Genomic DNA, 25,548 nt, shown 5'->3' on the forward strand with positions numbered 1-25,548 from the left:
TTCTCAGCAGCTAGAGGCTTACAGGGGCTGGATATAACTCCTCAGTTGAAAAGGCTCACAGCTTTTGAGGCACAAAGAGAAATTCAGTTGGGTTCTACTTGATTGTATTAGGAAGGGGCAGAAGGAGAGTCTTCATTTTGGATTTCTTATAATTTTTTCTCTGAGCACAGCATTGGGCACAAATGGATTCAGATTCTTTCTAGTCATCATATACCTTGTCAGCAAGACTGAAAGCCCCTTGAGGGCAGGATCCAAGTTTGTTACTTTGTCATCTATGCTTTCCCCTTAGCCTGGAACGGGGGGAGTTGGGGAAGTGTAGCCCTTCCCCAATAGTCTTGCCAGGTGATGTTTGGTTGCAATGACAAAGATTATCAAAGAACTTGGGCAACTTGCCAATTAAAATGTGAACCCTCAGTTTTGACAATGCTAAGGAAGTGGTAGTTTGGGGCAATGACAGACCCTCCACCCCAACCTCCCTCCATCCTCTCCCATAACAATGCCCTCCCTGGGGTCCTTTTGAGGACGTCCAAGTGCCCTATGTCTTCACTGAATATAAATGGCTTATAATGACTCTTAGTATTAGTTGTGTAGGAAGTCTAGCAAGTACCACATTTTTTTTTCACTTTCAGTTCAAGAGGCAAGTTTTATTAATTCTCAATGCCACTGACCACTTTCTTCTAAGATTTGCCTTTCTTTCAGTCCAGAATGATAGAGGTAAAACTGTAAGTCCTTCCAGTATCCCCAGATTCAAGAGATTTTTCTGATGGCATGTTAAGTTCTGTGTGTACCCACAACTGGGTGCAGATATATTGCTGCTGAGTTTCATATCTGCCAAGTGATCTGGTAATAAATTGGCATCCAGGAAGCCTAGTTCAATAAGGCTATGATAAGAGGAGAGTAGTTTAGTCCAGAGTAGATGAATAGCTGACTCAAGTTCTAAAATTCTCCATTTAGTAATAGACTTGGTACTATAATGGGTTTCTGACCCTTATGAAACAGCATATTAATTGCATCTTTTGCTTTATTGAGTCTGGATTCTGGGGAATAATAGTTTGCTTTTTCTTCTCAGTATGTTCCCCACCCCCCCTCAGTATGTTAATCTCCCCAATTCACAGTCAACATTTTCCCCACCCAATAACAGGAAGGTGATTTGCAGCACTTTTTCTTCCATGATCTTACTAAGGTTTTCTTAAATACATTTCCCCTCCCTATTTGAAGATCATACTATTGACAGAATGGGATTATATGTGAGTTGTAACAGGTCAAGAAAATTAATGTAGAAACCAAAGAGACATTCTCATTTTGTACACAGGAGCATGGTATTTGAAGTTCAAGGTCTTTTTGCAAATCTGGTTGGTGAGTCTGACTCTATGTGTAAACAAGATATATAGTCATCTATTGTCTAATTTGAGCAAGACTAAAAGTGCCTCCTTTCCTCTAAGGAGAAAAAAACCTACATAAATCCCACCTAAACCTAAATTGTACTTTACTATTATCTACCACAGTAACTGAGATTAGCTTCTCTTTTGGGGTAAGGAAGTAGAGTTCCTGCTAAAATATAAATCTATTATTTTTAAAGATCTGGGGACATATTTGTTATAATAAGTCCCCAATTAATGCTGTTGATTGGTTCTATGATAATAAGCAAAACAATGTATAATGAGACCATAAGCTAATTTATATAAACAAGAGTTAAGTTCCACCTGGCTAGGGTGGCTCAGTGATTGAGCATCAACCTATGAACCAGGAGGTCGCTGTTTAATTCCCGGTCATGGCACATGCCTTAGTTTTGGGCTCGATTCCCAGTCGGAGATGTGCAGGAGGCAGCCAATCAATGATCTTCTCTTTATTGATATTTCTATCTCTCTCTCCCTCTCTCTTCCTCTCTGAAATCAATAAAAAATGTATTTTAAAAAAGAGTTAAGTTCCTACAGCATTTCATTAATGTTAAATGAAACAACATTGAACAGAGTAATGTTAATCAAAGACTTGCTGTACCTGAACTGACTTCATCAGGCACCATTAGAGTGATGGTCCATCAAGGGGATCATCACTCTAATCTAGTCACTGAATCTGCTCCCTAGAGAATCACGTTCTCTTCTGGTGGAACTTCCAGAAAAGCAGTTGAAGGAAAGCAGTTGAAGAGTTTTAAAATGCAAGTGGTTTACCAGCTAATGGACATTTCAGAGGACATTTAAAATGGCAGTAATATGCTGAAGCCCACAGGGCAAATCAACCACAGTGTGTTATATTAGCCTATACTTCAGAATCTTCTAAGAATTTTCCTTTCTGGCATCAATTTTTCTTCCTCTCCAAGGTGTTGTGTTCCTTGTTCTTTTGCTCCCTAACTCCAGATGTCATTCTTCCTTTATCTCTTTAGCATCTCAACTCCACTCTTCTTTTCTAAGTTGCAAACTATCACTTTTCCTTTTCTCCTATCAGTATCCCCTGTTTTCTATAGTGATCATAATATAAATCTTCTTTATATTTAAACACTTGCTTTATTTATTGGATAAAACTAGGATTCTATGTTTAGTATTTACAAATAAGATTAGATCATTAGCCTTTGCTTCTTTTTCAGAAATAAATTAAAGTCGGTATATCCCTAAATTCATTATTATTCCATCACTCTAGATCAGAGACCCTGGTGGAGTAAAGATTTTCCAATAGAACATTAAGTTATTGTCAGTAATTAAGACAGCAGTACAAAACTCAGCTAATTAACTAAGTACTAGGACATATGCTTTGTGATTATGTGGGAAAGGAATTAGAAGTGTTTTTGAGGTTTATCAGTTCTAAGTTTGTGCACATCCATGGGAGGTCGTATCTGGAAATGGGAGGATTGGACCAAAGTTAGAGTCAAGACAAATCTCTGAGGAGAGAGTCCCAAAGGGTGGAGGAGGCTGATAGTGGGAATGGAAGGCCCTGAAATCAAACTTTCTTCCTTTGCATATGAACCGAGGCCCTGCGTATTGCTGTTTGTAGACACCATCTTACTGTTAGTGATCCTGACAAACCTAATCTACAGTTTGGTGTACTGTTCCACTTAGGTGAAGGGGTCTGAGTCTGACTGCAGCTGCAGTTGGGGTGGGGAAAGGCATAATCCTTTGTGAAAATAATCAGTAAAGTGACTTACATTGGAAAGCTGCTGGTGGGAAGGAAATTAGTGAATACGTACTTACTTCTTGGCTCCTGCATCCAAACCAATTTTACACAAAGCACAGAAATAGAATTCTTTCTTTACAATTTTATTTACAAAATGTATTAAAACTTTGTACAATATCTCATGGCAATGAGGCTCTGTAATTTGTACCCATACATGCAATTTATGCTTTTACAGCCATTAGTTTGCTTGGCAATTTTTCTGTTCACTGAAGTATAGCTTTAACAACAAAAAGACTTGGGAAAAAATCCTCAAGTGACTACCGCCAAACTCCCATAGCTTGAAGTTAGTAGCAGAAATTTGAAGCAATCAATGTTTTTTAAACATGCAGATTTTTAAAAAATAACAAACCAATTTACCCGCCTTTTCATTCTCAGTTAAGTTTCTCTCTGAAAAACTTATTTGAGTCAATAAACATACATTTCTTTTTATACAGTGCCTATGAAAACATTTGTCTGTAGGTAGGTTGGTTTGTTTTATGTTAACTTCATATTTGCACAGCATTAGTTTCCCGCACTGGAACATTATAGCATTCAGAAGTTGAAAATTACAGTTTCGTGAAAACAAAACAAAAACACAACAGCTTTCTTTTTTTTGTTCAATACCATTTAAAATTTGACAGATAAGTTATTCACTTATGACACACTTTTTTTGGAATGAAAGTTTATATTACACTTTTCTAGAAACATTTTGTTGGAACGAGATTTCTTCCTTTCTTTTCTGAAGACAAGAGCAAATTTGCAGCAAGTCAACTAAGCATCTAAAGGTCACACTTGGGAAATAAATTCGAGCTCTTAGTTTTTACAGTCTGGAAACTTCCCAATGCATGTCACTGATGAGAGCAAACTATTGAACTACAGAAAGCATACGTCGTTATATAGGAGGTAATTAGTGAGCGACTATTTCCTCTGACTGTTCTGATGATGCCAATGGCAGGTACACAATTAGTTACTTGATAGCCCGTGGAGCAGCAGCGCGATCTTCTTAGAGAGTCAGTAGAGACACTGCTCCAAGCAAGGACCTGGAGTGATGCTGAGGCCCTCAGTTTAGCAGTAGGTTTGGGAATGCATTTTATTCTTTGCAAACTAGAAAAGGACACATGCAGTCTGACGGAGAGCCGTGGGCAGTAACAGGCAACAGCTGGTAAGACAGACCCAGCAAGAGTAAAGTCAGATTGAAATCTGTGGTCTGAACCCACTGGCTTGCTTTGCAACACAGTACTGTCTCCGTGATGTACACTTGAAAGGCATACTTAGCAGATAAAGCAGAGCTAAACACAGTGTTGTTTCTGAGAAAGATATTCTAAACATATTTGGGAGTATAGGCAGCATTTCCCTCACCTCAATGCTAGATACTGAGCTATATTGACTTAAAATGCACACTGAAGCAAGAAAAACAGATCTGTGAGCTGAAATTCCAGGCTTCTTGGAAAGCCCTAGGGATTCGTTTTAGGGAAGCACCGAGAGGTATGCCTGATCGTGCCCCATCCCTCACTACACACAAGTCAATTTCGAAAGCTCTGTTAATCCCTTCACTGAGTGGGAAGTTATCAAAGCATTTTAAGAATGCAGAGAAGTAACTGTTGAGTCCCTTTTCCCAAAGTATTTGAATTTTCTTAAATGTTGCATTTACAGTTTAAAGATATATACATTTCAGCAACGTTGAAAAGAAGTAGTGTGCACAGAACATCATCACCAACAGGAAATACCAAAAACATCTGGTCAGCAGATCCTAGAAGAAATGCCAGTTTGTCTTCCCACACACAGAGAGTTAAAGAATTTTTATCAGGAGAAATTATTTTAGCTAAGATGGGCCTATTTGCTGAACTGGAATTTAATTTTTTTTTTGTGTGTGTATGTATTAAAGAACATGGTGTTTAAGTACTGTGTAGTGGTATCAAAGAATGGCTTTTGTTGAATTGACTTTTTTTTAATAAGATTTTTTTTTCACATACTGGAATCTTGCATGTCCATTTTTTGTTGGTTTTATTTTATTTTTTCTCAAGCAAAGCAAAAAGATTTCAATGATGGTTTGTATTGTTGCAAGTCTCAGAGTGTTCCATAAGGCACTGAAGGAAAAAAAAAATCAGTTTTTCCTATTGAAAGGTCATTGCACCATCAGCAATATTCATGTCATGCCCGGCACCAAGGAGAGTGAAATCTGGCTCAGGATCCTTGAAGCAGCCACATTTTCGGTGATTCCTCTCCTCACATGCCTCTAATAGGAAGGGATCTGCAAAGGCAAGGGGGAAATTTAAATTTGAATGGACTTTTTTAAAAAAATTGGAAATTGAGAAATTTATTATGGCTCAGTCTATCTTGGACAAGAACCAAGGCTGTTTTATCAAATTGGCATCTCTGGAGCTGCACTCAGTTTGGTTTTAGGTAACAGGTTTGTTTAAATTATTTTACCTTATGCAAATGCTTTGCAACAAGTTAAATTAGGTTCTTTCTCTGCTATATATTGTACTAAGGAATACATAGGCATTTCATGAAGTCTAACTCAAGCTGTTAATCACTTAGGATGTAGGTATCCTAAATGTCTTAGTAGCATTTAAATATAGATATTCAGGATAACTGAATTTAGGAGTGTATTCTGATTGCAGAAACTGTGACCAAGGACTGTTTACCTGGTACAGAGGATAAATAGTGTTCTGTGGCTTGCTCCATTGAAATCCATTTGCCTGTGAGAAGAAAATTTGCTGCTCATTGCCAGAAAGGTGGCAGCTTATTTCTCTTAATACCTATAACCTTAGTTATTAAAGTCTGAGAATAGTACAGAGACTTTAAAAAGAAAGCACATTTCAGGGAAAGGCCAGAACAGTGAAACCCATGAAGGGGGTTGGCATTCATGGGGTCTTTGCCCTGATATTGTGGGCTTGATGGAGATGTTGATGCCACTCTACTCTTGGAGCATTAACTAGGGCAGAGGATTCATTTGCCCCTGGCTCTGAAAACTTAAGGTCACTTTTTTGTCTCTTCTTTAAGCTCATATCCCTCCTCTTTATCCATTCCCTGTACACTAATGGGGTACTTCTCCTCCTGAGCTAACAATAAATTTTATCCCAAAGGAATGGCATGAAAATGTCTACCACTGGCCCTGGAATAAATGTATCTATAAGAAGACTAACAAAGATGCACCCGGAGGCCAAAAACCAGAGGGCAGAATAACACTAATATGAAAGTGTTAAAAAGAAACCTTTTCTTTGGAATGCACAGATTCCTGAATCATATCTGAGGACAAAGAACATCACTACTCCAGCTATTCTAATTAACATAGGATCAAGTCTTTAAGCAGAAAAATTTCCCCAGCAAGGATGTCTATGAGTAGGCTGCAAAAAAAAAAAAAAAAAAAAAAAAAAAAAAGATTGGTGACTTTGAAAATGGCTACATGAACCAAATTAATATTTTCTAGGAAGAATATCTTAGAGAAAAAATGGAAATCTTCCTTCACTTCAGCATCTTGAGGTCTTGAAAATGAGAAGGATTTCAAAAATATTTTTGAAGAAACCAAAGAAGCCAGAGTAGTTCTAAACAGCAATGAAAAAAATTGGAAAATATTTCTTAAAACAATTAGCAGAATTAACCCTAGAATGCAGTGAATCTGGAACACTTGGCAGTCAGTCACCTGCCAAGCTATGCTTGGGGGCCACACTTCCAGTAGTAGGTCAGTAACCCAGAGAGGCAGCAAGTACCCTCTTGACTACTTGCCCCTTAGTGGGTGCTGAATCTGGGACTGAGGCACATATTTCCATATGGAGTTTAATAATCCTGACTCTACTCTCACCCATAGAGGACTTCCTCCTCTTTCAAGGATGCCTTTCTATTAACCAGATTTCACCTGGATCACATTTTTGCGGGTGATTTGCCCTTGAGAATTTTTTCCGGCGAATTACAGGTGCCATAAACTCCCAAGGCTGGCTGTGATAATTAGTAATAAAAGTTACACCTCAGGTGCCTCTTCATTTCTGTGTCCCTGAGTAGACCTTGACAGATCTGGACCAATGCATTGAACTGGAAGTCTAATAAGTAGGCAACAAATTAGAAGTCTCTAGGGGATATTCAGGAACTTCGTGGGAAATAAAGGATGAATGAATGAAAATCTCACTCTTCACTTAACCAACATTTCCCTAACATTACATCACCAAACTGGCTGACGACAGCAGAGAGGTTTTTACTGCAGGCTCAACTTGCTTTGTGCCTCTTGACTGGCACATGTAAGTATTTTTTTCCAGCATCCTCTGAAGCTTTTTTTTTTTTTTTTTTCATCTGGAGACTTCACAGACTCAGATTTGTTTGTAGAGGCATTTCCCAAGTTTGCTTTTCATCTGAGGGATGGTTGCCAAGGTGTTAGCTAACTGGGTTATAACCACATTGACATCGATGCCAATTAAAATGTGAGTTTTGATATAAAATAGCCTAAGTTTTTCTTCTCAAAATGGATCAACAAAGATGACTTAAAGGGCAGCCAGAGAACCAGAAGTTTTGTTAAGTTCATTTCTGTGGATCTTTTCCCACATTTGATGTTCCGATCTTCTACTTTAGAACAGCAACATTCTTCCCAAAGGTTTGCTGATCTCAGTTTCTTTCCTTTCCTTTCCTTTCCTTTCCTTTCCTTTCCTTTCCTTTCCTTTCCTTTCCTTTCCTTTCCTTTCCTTTCCTTTCCTTTCCTTTCCTTTCCTCTCCTCTCCTCTCCTCTCCTCTCCTCTCCTCTCCTCTCCTCTCCTCTCCTCTCCTCTCCTCTCCTCTCCTCTCCTCTCCTCTCCTCTCCTCTCCTCTCCTCTCCTCTCCTCTCCTCTCCTCTCCTCTCCTCTCCTCTCCTCTCCTCTCCTCTCCTCTCCTCTCCTCTCCTCTCCTCTCCTCCCCCTCTCTCTTTCTATCTCTCTTCCTTTCTCTTTCCATTCTATCTCTGTTTTCCCTTTCTGTCTCTCTTTCCCTTCCTCCTTTCCTCCTTTCTTCCCTTAAGTTATATAAGTTATATATTTTGAGATACTTTTCTCTAGCCTTGGACCAGTATCAACAACATGACCTGGGGGCTTGTGAGAAATGTAGACTCTTAGTCCCTATCCCAGACCTGCTGAATCAGGATTTGCACTTTGATAAGATCCCCAGGTGACTCACATGCACACTGACATTTGAGAAGCACTGCTCTGAGGCTTTAACAAGGGTCTGAGGATATAGTAGTTGGGGAATAGGGACCTAGATTCTCAGATGGAATGGCTGATGATAAAGAGGGCTTGGAGGCTATGTGGCCCTGAGCCCTGATACCCTTGTTTCAAAAGATTCTTTCTGGGGCAAGTAGAAGTGAATATACAACCTCATGCAGGGTGCATAAGTGGGTAATATGGAGGCTTGGTGAAGTCAGCCCCTCAAAACTTTTTATAAACAAGTGGGGCATAAACAAGATCTGCTTTCTGTTTGATAGAATACCACTGGGATTTCAAGGTTCCTGGAAACTACCAGGCCATGGGGATTAAAGGTGGCATGGTTTAATAAAGAATATAGCCATAGGAGAAAGAAGGGCTGGATTCTAGTATCAGAACTGTCACTATCTAGTTGTGTTGCCTTGAACAAGTAATGTGGTGTGGCTGGGTCTTAGTTGCTTAAAAGGAAAAATCTTTCTGACCTATTACATCAAAGGAGGCAATAAAGTTGAGAGCACTTGGAAAAATGTTATTTCTTTGGATGCCAGAATCTCAGAATTTGGGATAATTAAACTAGGCCAAAATCACCCATGTACCATTCTATAAAAAAGCAAATAATATGCACCAAATTGTAATGGAACTATATAACCTACTCAAAAGAAAATATTTTAAGCACATAACACATTAAATGCTTGCACGCAAACAGTGCTAATTACAGACAAATGCATGCATTGTACATTCAACAATGCAATGGGAACACTTTGTTAATGGGTTAGTTTGTTGTACTTAATATATTGTAGCAAAAGTTTACAGTGTGCAGCAGAAAAGAACAATCAGCAACTTCATCAAACAAAATAATGTTTTCCATGGTGAAGACAGATAATTTATTTGGATGAAATGTTATTTAAAAATCAGCTGGAGAGAGGATCCAAGATGGCTGCACAGGTAAACACCTAACCACAGCCGCACACAACAATTTCAATAAAATACAACTAAAATATAAAATAGACATTGCCCAGAGCTACAGGAAAGTCGACTGACTGGAAATTCTACAACAAGAAGGAAAAAGAAAACCAGAAGGAAAAGCAGAGGAGCTGTGGGAGCCTAAGGTACAGAGACATGCTGCGTGCGCAGAGAGGACGGAGCCGGAGAGGAGGGGGAGGCTGAGTGCCTGACTGGCGTTCCCTAGCGCAGCGTTTTTCAACCGCTGTTCCACGGCACACTAGTGTGCCGCAAGATGTTGCCTGGTGTGCCGTAGGTACAGACAAGACAAGAATTTTATAATTTTTCACTATTTTGTTTACTTAATATTTCATAATAAAGTAATTATAAAATACTTTCTTTGTGTTTATTTGATTCCTATTCAAGAGAATTACTTTATATATAGTCAATGTAGGCACAGAGTTAAATTTTTTTAACATTTTCTAATGGTGGTGTGCCTCGTGATTTTTTTCATGAAACAAGTGTGCCTTTGCCCAAAAAAGGTTGAAAAACACTGCCCTAGCGGGAAGGAGATAAAAGCTGCAGATTGTGCTGAACCCCAGACCCGACAGCACTGAACCCCAGTTCTAGGCCAGACCCTGGGGACCCAGGCTCATACAGAGGTATCCTGGGCTGTAAGGCGGAACCTCAGGGGAGCAGCGAAAGGCAAAGTCCCTGGAGGCGCGCACATTAAATGCAGAGGACGGACCATTGACTCTGCTGCTAGATTGCCCTAACGGGAAGGAGACAAAAGCTCCGGACTGTGCTGAGCCCCAGTTCCGACTGCACTGAACCCCAGTTCTAGGCCAGACCCCAGGGACCCAGGCTCATACAGAGGGAGACTGGGCTGTAAGGCAGAAACCCGGGGGAGTGGCGAAAGGCAGAGCCCCCAGAGGCACGCACATTGCTAGCAGAGAAGGGACGGTTGGCTGTGCTGTGGGATTGCCCTGGCGGGAAGGAGACAAAAGCTCCAGACTGCTCTGAACCCCACTTCCAACTGAACTGAACCCCAGTTCTGGGCTCATTGGGGGAGAGACTAGACTGTTTGGTAGCAGGCGAAACTCGAGGGCACCTCACTCTCAGAGGTGCTTGCAGCGAGTACCAAAGGACCCTGAGAAACACTGAGACTCAGGAGCCGCATAGGGCGTGGCTGACGTGGCTGACTGAAGCCAAGGCTGTAGGCTCCACCCTGAAACTCTGCCCCATCCAAGCAGAACACAGAGACTTTTAAGGCTACCAACTCAGGGAAGCTGCGAAAATGCCGAGACAAGGAAATAGATCACAAACGAAAGAAATGGAGGACAAAAAGAGACTGGATATAGAGTTCAAAACCACACTTATAAGGTTATCCAAGAATTTTCTAGAAAAGATCGATAAGACCTATGAGGATATGAAAAGGGATCAACTAGAAATAATAAGGAATCAACAAGAAATAATAAGGGATCAACAAGAAATAAAGAATACATTGTCTGAAATAAAAAACATTATACAGAGTTCTAAAAACAGAATGGAAGATCTCAAGAATCAAGTCAAAGATTTGGAACATAAAGAGCCAGAAGACACTCCTCCGCAGAAGCAAGAATACAAGAGAATCCAGGAAGTTGAAGATAATGTAAGAAACCTTTGGGACAACTTCAAGCGAACCAACATCAGAATTATGGGGGTCCCAGAAGATGACAGAGAGCAAGATATCGAAAACATACTGAAAGAAATAGTGACAGAAAACTTCCCCCACCTGGTGAAAGAATTAGACTTACAAGTCCAGGAAGCACATAGAACTCCAAACAAAAGGAATCCAAAGAAGACCACACCAAGACAAATCATAATTAAAATTCTAAGAGCAAAAGACAAAGAGAGAATATTAAAAGCAGCAAGAGCAAAGCAGGTAGTTACCTATAAAGGAGCACCTATACAATTGTCAACTGATTTCTCAACAGAAACCATGCATGCCAGATGGGAATGGTAAGAAATATTCAAGGTGATGAATAGTAAGAACCTACAGCCAAAGATAATCTACCCAGCAAAGCTATCACTCAGAATAGAAGGCCAGATAAAGAGCTTCACCAATAAAAAAAAAGCTAAAGGAGTTCATCATCACCAAACCAGAATTATATGAATTGCTGAGGGGGTTCTTTCGGAAGAGAAAGTAAATAAAGATAAAAATTATGAACAACAAATACGTAACTATCAACAAGTGAATCTAAAAGCCAAGGAAATTAAAAAAAAATCTGATGAACAATATTAACTGTTGAATATAATAGAATCAGAGGTATGGAAGGGGAGTGAACTGACGATTCTTGGGTTAAAGGGGAGAGACGGGTGTGGGAAGAGACTGAATATAAACTGTGCACCTATGGATGAGGACAATGGGGGGTGGGGAAAGGGCAGAGGGTGGGGTGGGAGCCTGGTGGAGGGGAGCAATGGAGGGGGGAAAAAAGAGGAACATTTGTAATAATATGAACAATAAAGATTTATAAAAAAATCAGCTGAATTTAGATTCACAATGTGAAATATAAGATCAAAACACAAATAAACAAATTAGTAGAAATTCAAGCACATTGACATTGACTCATGAGGTAAAAAAATCTTCCACGTAAAATAAGGGCTATGAAGTTGCTAAAAGTTCTGTTCCACTTCAGATAGGTGTGTTAGTGATAGATGCACTTGAAGATAACAAGACTATATTATTTTAAACACTTCCAGAATAAAGCATTATTCTGATTCAAGCTTGCCTTTGAACACATCTGAGTTATTAGTGATGGTGGTGGTGGGGTTGGCTATAGCTGCCAGAGTCAAGGTGGCATCAGTCAGGTTCATCTAAGTATGAATTTGGGGCAGCCAGCAGCCAGAATCCTAGATTGTTCTTTGGGAAATACTTACCTGAATATTAGTTTCAAGAAAGGGACAACAAAAGAACTCAAAGATTAAAAAAATTTTCTCAAGCTTATACTTAAGAGAACACTGTTCCCCCATGGAAGCATTGCATTTCTCATTGTGGCAGTGCCCCATTTTACTCCCTTTTTTAACATCAGTTCTGGAGCAGCTGCTTTCTCTAGGGCTGCACTGTCCAATATAGTAGTCGCTAGCCACATATGACTATTGAATATGTACTTGATAATGTGGCTAGTACTAGTTGAGATGTGCCATGAGTATAAAATATAACCCAGATTTTAAGACTTAGTATGCAAAAAGCATGTAAAAAATCTCCTTTATTTTTATAATGACATGTTGAAAATATACCTTGGATTAAATAAAATATATCATTAAATTAATATCACTTGTGTTACTTTTCAAAATGTGGCTACTAGAGCACTTGAAATTATACACGTGGTTCACATATGTGGCTGGCAAATATTTCTATTGAACTGTGCTGCTGTAGAAAATTTTTTGCCTTTTGGGTCACAGACCACAGTAATTACAACTATGCTATTAGAAAAGCACTACAGTCTGACAAGAAAGCACAACCATTGTTTTCAAAGAATCAAGTGGTTGCAAAGGATAGAAAATGCTTGAAACAAGAAAAAAAACCTAAGAAACAAAAAATAAAAAGAGATTAACATATAGCAATGTAAGGCTGATTAGTTTACTAGACCTTAACCGTACCCCTAGATCTTAACACTCTCTGTTCCATACACGTTGTAGCCTTCTCTGTATGTAGCATAATTTTGAGTGTTGGTGGCAGGAGCAGGCTTAAAGTTTTGGGTGTTCTTTGTAAGTTTCATGCGTTTGGACTCTGCCCGTGATTTGTAACAGAATTCTATCAAAGCCACCATCATGGCCAGCCCCAGACCTCCGACAAGTATATAGAAAACGCCTGCCACGTTGCTCAGGCTCAGAGCGCTGGTCTTGTCCTAAGAGAAATGAACAATGTTATTAGTTCGTGGGAAAAGCAAAGGCAATTGGACATTATAATACATTACAACAATATAGGATATTTTTAAGTTGTAAAATAACTAAATACTGATGGACGTGTTATGACTCAACTCTGGCAACTGACTGATGTTTCACAATGGCCAGCAAGATGATAGATTGTGTTTCTGTTAACAGTTGTGATCCTCACCTATATATTCTTTTATGTTGACTCCTTAAATCCTCTAGTACTTCAAAACAGTGTCAACAACTAATAAAATAGCCCTTGGTCATGGGAGCAAAACTGTAAACATAACCACAATTCATTCCTCTTCCAGTCTCAATAAATACCATTTGCCAGAGTTGAGCTGTGACATAATCTCTATACATGTAACACTCTTCTCATTTGGGAACTTGAAGCACTCTTTCCCCTCTCTGCCCCGCAACACCCCTTTCTCCCTTGTTCTCCCTGTGACAAACTTGTCAACAACTGGTCTTTAAGATACCAGGTGAGACAATTAGATGTTCCTGATATTTTATCTGGGGAGTTACTTCACAAGGGTTTTTTTAAAAAGGATTGACACTCCCCTTTACCCTAGTGGTTGAGAAATTGCTCCCTTTGGGGACTGGTTGCTAAGTGTTCATTTTTAGGGCAGCAAGTCTTTGTGCTGCTGGAACAAGGGTGCAGCACAAAGAATTGGCTCTACTCCATCTTCCTGAGAGTCAGGAGGACTCATTGGGTCCTGAATTGGCTCTATATAAATCAGAAAGCTTTCCTAGGAGGTTGAGGATTTTAAAAAAATCCAGCTCATTTTTAGCTTTTACTCCAGGGAAGTAGCAAATAATTAAAAAAAAAAAAAAAAAAAAAAAAAAAAAAAAGACTACGCTTATCTGCTTTCTATTCAAAAATAGGAGAAAATTTAAGGAAGCCGGTCAGTGGCTTTTAGGTCAAACTGCAAATCTGACTAAGCTATCTGCCTGAATGAAAAAGCAAAAACTGAACTGCTGAACCATGGAAAGAAAAATGTTGGTGTCTTGAGCCCTACCTTGAGGTAGGACACACCAAGGGCCAGGAGCCTTTCTTTGAAACAAACAAAAAAAAATAGCATTTTGTAGTCTTTTTAGAGTGAATGTAACCATTTTGCTGCTGAATGCAATTGAATGGAATATCCAAATTGTTAAATCAGTGAATTGAGAATCTTATTCAAATGATAACATAGTGAGCAGATAATGGTCATTGCTGACACTCAATGCTCTGTGGCTCAGCTAGTCCTGGTACCATTTAAAGAATTAAATGTAAAGACAATATGGCGTTGTCCTGATTCAATTTTCATAGGAGCCAATCCCGTACTTGTTTACTAAAATGGCCAATTAGAATTGGATCACATGTTCAGGAAGGGGGTAAGTATATGCTTCATGTCTAAACAACCTTGCAAATAGTCATTTTTCTAGGGTGACTGACAGCTAGACAAGTGATAACAATTTGTCACTTATGGAACAATGGATCATTTCTTTAAGGAAGCTGGCGAGGCTGTCTTCAAATATATTCCACAGTCCATTAGGAAACAGACCAATTTCTGATAACCCTTCCTCTGCCATGAGACTTTTATATGTATGTGGTATTTTATGGGGGAAAAGTGTCCTTTGACATACCCCATGGAAGTTGTAGCAACAAGAACAGTTTCAAGTTCCATGTATTTAAGTTTCACAGAATTCCCTGTTGTGAGATGTAAAAAACCAGTAGCAAAATGGTTTACTGCACAGGGAAAATGAGTGGCATTTCATGAAATGAATTAACTGATACCATAATATTAGTTCAAACAAAAGGAAAGGCAAAAAAACTTTCTTAGGGGAACAAAGGGGGGCAGGAAGGAGGCAGGGAAGAGTGTTTCATGCTTATCAATGTGATGTTATCCTGACAATGTAAACCCTTAAGGATCATGTGACTTAATTTAAAAAAGTATTATGTACAGAGATTTAAATGACACCTTTGGAAGAGAGAAGTGTGACAGACTTAATGAGATTTGAGATCCAAATAGATGCTGAACTCAGTAAGACAGCAGCTGGGAGGAAGCTAATCATTCTGCTTACAGAGACCAGTCTTAGTTATTTATTTCTTTGACTGTTTTTAGATGGGATTGACATAATATATTAAGAACCAAAGGTATTTATGACTATAAAGTCTCTGACTGTAACAGGTTAAGACAAAGTACTGTCACAACTGAATTTTTTTTTTTTTTGGTTGTTGTTATATTTTCTCTTTGAACTTTGAAAATGTGAAATACAGTAAAACCCCCTTATAACACAGTTCCTTCTTTTATCGCTTTGGAAATGCAGTGGGCCAGATTGAATCCCCAATCATAATAATAACTCTCTAGAGTTAATGACTGATGTCACATGGCAGGCTTCTGAGGCTGGTGTTTGCCTTATTCCTTTAACACTGGTGTTATAAAAGGGTCCCACTGTATCAGGGAGTGTGTGCTGGGAAGGAAAGCCTTTTTAGGGTAGAAAATAAACAGTGGTTCAAAATGTGATTGCTAATCAGTACAAAAAGACCTTCAGCGACTGACCTTACTCCCGGAGTCCTTGGCTCCACATTCCCCCTTATCGTACCACCATTTGTTTTTCAGCTTGTCTAAGATGCCTTGTTCACTGAGTTTCAATACTGCAAGGTTTACAGGCGTTCTTCACGTGGGAAATAACATAAATAACATTATATTATGTTATTTTATGTTATTCAAGCTTCAAACTACTTTAAAACTATAGAAAGCGATAAAGCAGGGGGCCCTGGCCACAGAGTAATTTTAGACACTGCAGGCAACCTGAGTATTACCTTATAAAAAGTTAACACTACAGCAACGCTATATTTACCAGGGCCTGCCCATATCGCTTTGAGTAATCGGCACACACTGTTAAATAATGAGGATAGAAAAAAAGGCACTCCTCAAATAGGCTGTGTGTGGTGAGGAGGGTCTCCCCTCAAGTGACAATCGTCGGCAGCAGCTTGCAGTAGTTTTGTGACTGGAGATGTATTAGGTTTGATCTAACTGGGTGTCTTGTTTTACTTCCAGACAGAAAGCAAATTCTATGGAAGAATGGGGAAGGGGACTGAGCCAGAATGGGCAGCATTTCCATATGTGAAACGAGACAAAAGGGTGAATCCGAACAGAAAAGAGAATAGATTCTTTGTGAATAACAGGCCTTCTGATAGATTGTCCTTTATTACACAAATATGTTGCCCAGCCGAAAATGATCTTAGAAAGAACTGTATTCCATACATGTATTCACTCTACGAACTCAATTCTTATATACATCCTGATCTTAGTATTAAAAGTATACAGTAATGTAGATCCCTGAGTTTTGAATAAGAGGAATACTTTCAAAAGTGGGAGAACTGGCTTATGGGTTGTTTTTGAGTTACTGACTAGCTGTCTCTCTGTGATGCTCACTCAGACTACCAGAGAGTGAGCCAGATTGTTTTAAACTAGATTATTAATACAGCATGACCTAAAATGCAAACTGACTGCCACTGTGGGTAGCACTGTAGAGGAACAGCTTAGGCAAGCTGTTCTGGGAAGATAAGACTTCCTTAACTGAGAGGCTAATATATCACCAGGAGGCTAGGCCACTGCTACCTAGTCCTCCACATGTTAAAGCATAAGGACTACAGTTGGAGCCACTGGGCAAAATATAGGAAACCCTAATGGTCCCATGATAAAGATGTTCTCTCAGAAATTTCTTCAGCTATAAAATGGAAATAATGACCTTTACCCTGGTGTCTTTCTAGAGCTAATGAATTTTATATACAGTATCTCTAATAACTTTGGATAATACATTACATATAGAACACGGCATAATTTTATTACAAGGCAATAAACTAGTGGGTGTTCAGACTCATGTGAACAATATTGCCAATACCAGTGCATTTTAGTTTGAATGCCATGGATTTACAAGAAGGAAAGCAGACACATTTATACACACTTATGCAACTATGAATATGTCATAAATTTTCTTAGCTTATTTTGGATAAGTTGGACTTCCTATAGTCACAGAGATCTGGTGTCTATCAGACCAAGTCCTCAAAGCTTATTTCCTTTCTTCCCCACTTTGCTGTTGAGAGCAGAGGGACCTTCTCAACCGGAGATATTCTGAGAAATGTATCAACATTTAAAATAATACATAATTTCAGAGTATTTGAGATTTGAAAAACTAAAAACTTTTAGTGTCAGGGAGGTGACACTTTCTCAGTTAGTGCAGGGGCTGGAAGCCAAAATATCTGCATTTAGTATTTCACCAGGAAATTGAGGTCCTTTTATACAAGTTCCTTCAATCAATGCTTACAGTCTTAGGCTCTTCAAATGCCAACCAGAGATGCTTAGAATGCAAAGAAATAAAATATACTCAAAACTTTGAGCCTCTTTTTTTTCTTTTTCTTTCTTTCTTTTTATTCCCCCATGTATGTAGTCCTATGAGCCTCTTTAAGATATTATTGGCAGTAAAAGTTAAGTCTTAGATTTTTAAAGGACAGACAGACCATCTCTGGCTCTGCCATAAGTGTTGGAACTGCCTTCTCCTCCAAACCCCACTGTGTGACTCTCATCTCTCTTTTCCCCTATTACTTTTTGTTTTATCACTACCACCTCTCCCCAGTGCTCTATGCCTTAAGATAGGTGCTGGCACCTATGTTTAGGATTCTGGCAGTTAGCTCAGATAGCAGGGGAGATGCATATGGGTGACTGATTCCATCAGGACCAAAAAGTACAAAGCATTTTCTTCTTCCTTTCTGTATTACCTCTTTTCTTATTACAAAGGGCCCAGATTACTCAGACTGCTTCTCTAAGCCCTTACCAGTCCCTGTCCTCCCTCCAGGTACTATGTTCTTCAAATTACTTCATTCAATTTCTTCAGTACAGCTACTTTCACTAGGTCTCAGGAACAGAGAAGTCTCATCTCACACTAAGGTCCAAATAGACATCTCTCCCTAGAGATTCTGAGTTTTAAAAAGTTTGTCAGCTTTCAATGAAATAGGCTGATAAAAGTGAGACATGTTAGTTTAAAGTAGTGGTTCTCAAAGTGTGCTACAAGAACCCCTGGAGGATCTTGAAAACTTTTCACCAAAGGGTCAGTAAGGTCAAAACTATTTTTACAATACTAAGGCACCCTTGCCCTTATCACTCTTATTCTCTAATGATGTACAGTGGAGTTTCCTGGAGGCTACATGACATGTGCTATCACAACAGATTGAATAAAGCAGCAGAAATAAGAATCCTATTCTCTTATATTTAGTCAGACATTAACGAGAGTTGCAAGAATATAGGACAATACCACTCCTTGATAATTTATTGTTGTTTTGGAAAATATAGTTATTTTTCATAAAAGTACATTATGTTACCATAGATTTATTTTTAAACTAAATCAATGAATATATTCATTTAAAATTATTTAATTTTAATTTTCAATATGCTAAATATTAATATATATAACACACATAAACAAAATTTTAGGGAGTTCTTTATAATTTTTAAGTGTGTAATGGGATCCTGGGACAAAATCTTTTGAGAAGCACTGGTTTTGGAGGAAGGAAGGCTTTTCCTGTGCCATGCCTATTCTGGGCTGCTACCATGTACTCTTGCCAAAACCTAGGCTTAGTATGTAGGCAATTTAGCATCCTATTTCTGATAAATGGCCTATCTCTGCCTTAGACCATCCAGTGGTTTCCACAGAATGGCTGGTAATTCCTCCCCATTCCCATGTAATCCACAGTTACAGTGGAGGTTACCTTAGAGCAGTGGTTCTCAACCTTTCTAATACCATGACCCTTTAATACAGTTCCTCATGTTGTGGTGACCCCAACCATAAAATTATTTTCGTTACTACTTCATAACTGTAATTTTGATATGTTATTAATCATAATGTACATATCTGTGTTTTCCGATGGTCTTGAAACTGCTAGCAGGGTCGCCTAAGACCATCGGAAAACACAAATATTTACATTATGATTCATAACAGTAGCAAAATTACAGTTATGAAGTAGCAACAAAAACAATTTTATGTTTGGGGGTCACCACAACATGAGGAACTGTATTAAAGGGTCGCGGCATTAGAAAGGTTGAGAACCACTGCCTTAGAGCAATGGTTCTCCATTGGGGGTCATTTTGTCCTCCAGGGGTTATCTGGCAATGTCTAGAGTCATTTTTCATTGTCACAACTGGGTGGGGGAATACTATGGGCACTTAGAGGGCAGAGTCCAGAAATGATGCTAAACACTCTACTATGTACTGGACATCCCTTTCCAACAGTGCTCCAAATGTCAATTGTGCTGAAGTTGAACCCTGCCTTACAGCATCCAGACCTCATTGGATGCTCCAGGACTTTAGAGAAATCTGACAAATGATATACTCTAGTTTAGTCTTTGATTGAAAAAAAATCACAGGGCTTATGAAATCTGGCAGGGAGCCAATGTGCATTTGGGAACTTCTAAATAAAAATGAAGAAGAAAAACAAACATTTCAAGCAGCAGCACAGCCAAGAAGCATAAAGCTGTAATCAGAAATCACAGATAATACCACTTAACAAGGTTAGGATAGCTGCCAAGAAAAGAAAGTACTGTAAAGGCCAAATCTCCTAGAACAGTATGTCTCTGTGGGGTGGAATATATTCCCAAGGTGGCAGAGTAAAACTGCTGTAATTTTTTCTTACTGCACCTTACTGGATGTACTGCCTAGCCCAATTCAAATCAACCAAATCTATTGATACCCTTCCCCCAGCACACACACATGCACACGATTTGGTATTATAAAGGACATGGAATTAGGTGGGCATTTGGTCATTTTAAATGTCAGTTTCTTCATGAAGCCATTTTAACTGTCCGCTCCAATATTTTCTCTTCCCTCCTTCATCTCCTACCTTGCTTGTTATTTATGCCTATGTCTTGTAACTCCCACTATACTTTTTACTTCTCAAGAGCGGGGACCATGGCTTATGTATTTTTATCCCCTCTTAGAATAACAGTTCTCTCCATAAATATTTATTGAATAGATAACTCTCTTTTAGCATTTTGTTTTTCAGCCTAGTACTTCACATAATTATTATAATAACTATTATCCTTGGTCAAGCTTAATGAGCACTCTAAGAAGGTAAATTTATGGCCTCTACAAGTAAAGGGATTGAAGTATACTAGTAGAATGGGTTAAACAATCTGCTCAAGCCTGCACAGCAATTACGGGGCAGGCCAGAAGGCAAATTAATGTACTGTCAGCTCTGTACATGCATTCTACAATGGAACACACATAATGGTAGCAGTCCTCCTTATTTTTGTTTTTTGGGCTTGGATGTTCACTATGAATTTTTTCTTTAGGGACCACCGTACTCCAAATAACTATCAACCTAGCAAGGGCATATCTTACAGCTGGGGCCTGGCACTGTGGTATAGCAATATGTCTCCAGGGTAATATTTCAGAGCAATTACTGTAGGCCCTTAACTGGTACCTAAGAGAATTACAAGTCAGAAATATTTATTATACTCACCTCAATAGAGAAGAGAAAGAATTACACAAAGTAGGTCAGATTCCTATCATGGAAATTAGTTAGGCATTCTTTCCTCTGAAGGGCTTGCTATGAACTTTTTGCTAAGGAGAGCCCCTCCTAAGACAAGGGCATGGGTGGCAGGCTTAGGGAGAGAACAGGAGAGCTTTGTGATGTGATTTTAGGGGGTCTTGGAATGCCTCCCCATCCAGAAATATTTTCACCTGAAATTCTCCCATTAGAATTGCACACCTTTAAGTCAGAGCAACATTTCTTGTTAAAACACACAGCTTCCTGGTAAATGGGAAATGAAACAAAGTACTCTTCACAAACTCCAAATTTTTGTTCCATATTGTTTAAAAATATTTTGGGAAGAGTGTAAAGTTCTAAGAATAAAATGATTTACTGCACTTAAGTCATAAAAATGTATGTGATTATTGATTATATGGAGAGGGTAAGAGTAAATCTAAATTAGAGAGTCATTTACAAGTATGGGAAGGTAGTGCTGACCTGTGGTAGGATGATTATTCCTTAGCGTGGGGAACATGGAATAATGTCAATTTTAAAAAATAGGGGTAATAATATAATCCATAATGCCTTGAAAATGAGTTCTATTTTTATTTTTATTTTATTTTATTTTATTTTTAAATTTTAAAAATATATTTTATTGATTTTATATAGAGCGGAAGGGAGGGAGATAGAGAGTTAGAAACATCGATGAGAGTCATCGATCAGCTGCCTCTTGCACACCCCCTACTGGGGATATGCCCGCAACCAAGGTACATGCCCTTGACCGGAATCGAACCCCGGACCCTTCAGTCCCCAAGCCGACGCTCTATCCATTGAGCCAAACCGGTCCCGGCGAGTTCTATTTTTAAAGAAAACATAATTGGCTGATAAAATTTCTGCTTATCCAATCCACACCTGGCAATAACTCAGCTACAAAGGACTGTATTCACTAAACCAAGGCATCAACCCCAGGTGGCAGTTGTTTAGGTTCCCAGGACACTTCTGGGTTGTACCAACCAGCCATTTTAAAGTTCAATGTTATCTAAATGATGGCCAACATTACAAAAGATGATAAGGCCATTTTTTCTCTGTGAAAGTAGAACTGTTTATTCTTTAAAAGTATTATATATATATATATATATATATATATATATATATATATATATGTATTTCAAAAGCACTGTCCATTTTTTTTTCAATTTTGATTTTAAGGTAGACTTGAAATAGGTAGTTGGAACCATGTTGGATTCTTTCTTATGAACTATGAAATGTGGTGAGAGTGGTGTGACAGTGCTGAGTTCCCCGATAGTGGTAAAGAAGAAAAAATAGCATTGTGAATTAACAACCAAATTGATTTTTCTAAATGGTGATCCTGGAAGGGCTGAGATAAGAATTTGTACTATAAATATGGCTCTAGGCCTGAAAAATATAGGAACCCAGGGTGTAATATGATTAATTCACCCAAGAGACTATGGGATATATTCTGCTCTGAATGACTTCACTTCTGAGTAAGGACACCTACAGAGCAAATGTCTGTTTAATGAATACTGCCAGAAGATCTTCAGTAAAGTCCTTAGGAAGGATACATATATGTGTAAATATGTAGATTATGGGTAAAGACAAGGAGGTCAGAGAGAAGTAAAAGAAATATATGTGCAAGGATGGTATATTTGCATAGTTAATTAGAAACCTGCTCTAAGAACACAATATCTGGATAATGAATATAGAAACTTATCACAACCTGCCCTCCCCCTAACCCTATGCCTCATCTAAACCTCATCCTTGATTACTAACATTTGCTTCTTGGTACGTATAGTAGTGATTTATTTTTGAACAATTTATGAGAATATCTTTGGCCTAGTGGAGGGAGGACAGCTCCCCTGCCACCCCCCCACCCCTGCCTCTCTCTCTCTCTCTCAACTGAAGACATTTCAGGTTTTAATAGTGACAAGTCACCTTTCCTAATAGCTCACTTGCTTTTCTAGCCTTTTCTGGAGAACTCCTAGAATCACTCAGAAAATCATAGGCATGTTTATTAAGACCTCACTTAAAATGTTATTGATAGGTTCTGTGACTTCAAGTGAAATGATATATGACAAAATCAATATTACCAAAGGCTAATTGATACAAACAAGAGTTATGTTTGTATGACATCTCATTGTTATAGTGAAACAATGTTGAATAAAATGATGTTACTTGAGGTCTAGCTGCACACATCTCTGCCCAGGTAGATCTTGATTTATTAAATTGAAGATTATTGAAGGCCAAGCAAGAGAAGAATCTTTGCTGGATGAGAAAATTTACTCTAAGGTCTTTTATATTCTTTTCTCTAGGTTATCTTGGGTTATGTGTAGTGAAAGAATTTACCTCTCCATATAGTAGCTGTTGGAGGCTGTGGCATTTCAAAATAGGCCCTAGACTATAGTAGTGTCTGGAGCCCTTTTAAAATATCTCTACTCATTTATTTACACAGGGGTTTTTGGGTGCATGATTCTAAGAGAATGGGGGGTTTAAGTTATTTCAACCTTTTACCCTTGGAGAAAGCCCAAGCTTTCTTTACAACTAGAGCGCATGGTCATATGACTGTTGGCATTACTGGACTCTGGCCACCTAGATGACCCTCATTTAACAGGCAGCTACAATGATTTGCAGAGCTATGCAGTGCTTAGCTGCTAGAGGCTCCCTCTGAGAGAGTATTTATATCTATGTAGTTCACAAATGTAGCTCAAACCTATTTAACTCCTTGCTAATGAGATCATAATTTAATATAAGTGCAAAGAGCAAATTCAATAATGCATGCATGTAACATTAGGAGTTGAAAGCTGTGAATCATTTTACTAAGGGCTTAAGAATGCTGGTGATTGAAACCTATTGATGAGCATCTATGCTAGAGTAGCAGTCCCAAAGCCACTTGTAGATGTGTGGGTAAAATCAGTGCATTTCCAAATGATAACCTCTCAAATTCAAAGTGATAGACCCTTTGATTCTACAAGTTGTGAATTTCACTGATGGATTTCTGCCAAACTGGGCCTTTGTCCAACCTTTCCCTCTAGAACAGGAATCCAAAAACAATTATTGGTTGTGGACATAACCCAATTTGTCTGAGAGGACTTGTTATTCAATTTGTTCCTGACAGAGAGAAGGAACTCAGGGAAAATGCTAAGCTCTTGGAGAAGGCAGTTTTGCTTAAAATGTGACTGCGGGTACTTTCCCAAGTTCATAATTGATATGATTCTCTTGATAATTTGGTTTTAAATTTCATTAAAATTAAAAGTATAAAATTTGGTTGGGTTTTATTATAAGTGTGTTTTACTTAGGTATCCCAATGACCCTGAGAAAGAGAGGCATAGACACCTAATTCATCCCCCTGACTCTAGCCAAATTTTTATTGAGAGTTTAATATGATGGGTGACAACATTCTCTTTTTCCTCAATAGTCTTCCCTTGACCATGACCCATAGAAGAACAATCAGTTCAGCTTGTATCCAAATAGATAGAAACAAATGGAGTCTAATATCAGATCTGAAAGTTGGTTGCCATGCCGGGGCACATAGTGCCCTTTTCTAGTGGGCATTCTACAGTAGCATTAATTTTCTGCATTTTCAGTAGTGAAGCTAGACAGAACAAACTAGCAGAGTCCCTCTCTCTCTCTCTCTCTCTCTCTCTCTCTCTCTCTCTCTCTCTCTCTCAATCTCTTTCTATTTTTTTTAAAGTGTAAAGCATGATAGCCTTATGTCTATATTTTGAGAAACGTCTGCTTCAAGGCCAGATGAAATTAAGCTTTAAGATGAATCTAGACTTGGACCACACTTTTGCCACTTCTGACCAATAGGGATTTTCCTCATGTGCCAAGGGCCAAATGCTATACCGCTCTCTAGAAAGTCAAAAGAGAATGTATTTCAATTGTTCTCAGTAAAAAATCTGCCCCACCCTGCTCCACCAACCTCAGTTCCCACCCTCATTGAATGCATTTATTTGTTTAAAATCTTTCATGTTTCTTTTCCGTGGGCTGTCCTACCTTTCAGGGAGTGTGCTTCTATAACATCCTCTCCAAATGAAAGGAAACTGATTTATTTATTCTCAAAAGGGCAGAAAAGGCATAGACATACACCATTTCACTGTGCCACTGCAACCATGTTTTTCCTTTTGGAAATTATATAACAGCATTCTTACCTTCAGGCTTTTTACTTCTGCTGCTCTTTCTGTAGCTCTGGCGTTGGACACTTGGTCATTATTTTTCAATAAGAAACACATTCAAGTTATCAGGATAACACCAAAGGCAAATAATCATGTCTTAATTATAGAAATCATGTTAAGACCACACAGTCAATTTAAAAATTAAAACATCACTAGAATAGGTTAATTGAACAAAAAATGTTTTCTTTTGAGATTATAATATTTTTCCGGTGGTAGAATTCTTTAACACCATCTTGCAAACTCAATGGTTTTGGCAGTCAGTGGACTGGTTCAGTTCTTAAGGCAAAGTTGTCCCTTGCTTGAAGCAGCCACTTGAGAGAAAGTGAGGATTTGCTTTTGGGAGAAAGACCTGAGTAAGTTCAAGGAGCAAATCACTATCAGAAAAGAAAATTGTCAGGTTCTTCATACTTCCAGGAGGCAGCATCAGCACAGAGACATGCAAATCAACGAAGAGCATAGTATACTCACCCTACTCTTCGATCCCAAACCAGTCTCAGTGGTTCACGGGAACTTCTTTCAAGAAGGAACTTCTTCCAAGAAGGAAATGCCATCAATCTGTAATGATTCTTGTCTACACACATAACAGTGTCAGTACAGAGTCATTGGGATCCATCTTAAACCTGGGTATCCAAAATGTCTACCTTTGGGGATGGCTCCTGCCAATAAAAGGTCCATCTTGTTGC

At 38.7% G+C, this 25,548-nt stretch overlaps 1 protein-coding gene across 6 annotated transcripts in view; it reads right to left on the reverse strand.

The window, feature by feature from the left end:
- Positions 1–3,747: 3,747 nt before the first annotated feature.
- Positions 3,748–25,548, reverse strand: part of GRIA3 (glutamate ionotropic receptor AMPA type subunit 3) — a 332,083-nt gene continuing 310,282 nt past the window's right edge. The window contains exons 14-17 of one of the 6 annotated variants that reach the window (XR_014793766.1): positions 15,707–15,821; positions 12,891–13,138; positions 5,793–5,846; positions 3,748–5,395 (exon numbers count right to left, since the gene is read on the reverse strand). Coding sequence is in view for 3 of the 6 variants with exons in the window: in XM_084870790.1 (XP_084726916.1) it covers positions 12,893–13,138; positions 15,707–15,821 (361 nt within the window). In the remaining 3 variants the exon portion in view is untranslated. Of the gene's footprint in view, positions 5,396–5,792; positions 5,847–12,879; positions 13,139–15,706; positions 15,822–25,548 lie in introns of those variants that run through there. The other 5 variants (XR_014793767.1, XM_084870792.1, XM_084870790.1 and 2 more) reach the window with 5 other exon arrangements.

The sequence above is a fragment of the Pipistrellus hanaki genome, assembly GCF_964339955.1.
Source record: "Pipistrellus hanaki genome assembly, chromosome: X".
NCBI classification, from domain to species: Eukaryota; Metazoa; Chordata; class Mammalia; order Chiroptera; family Vespertilionidae; genus Pipistrellus; species Pipistrellus hanaki.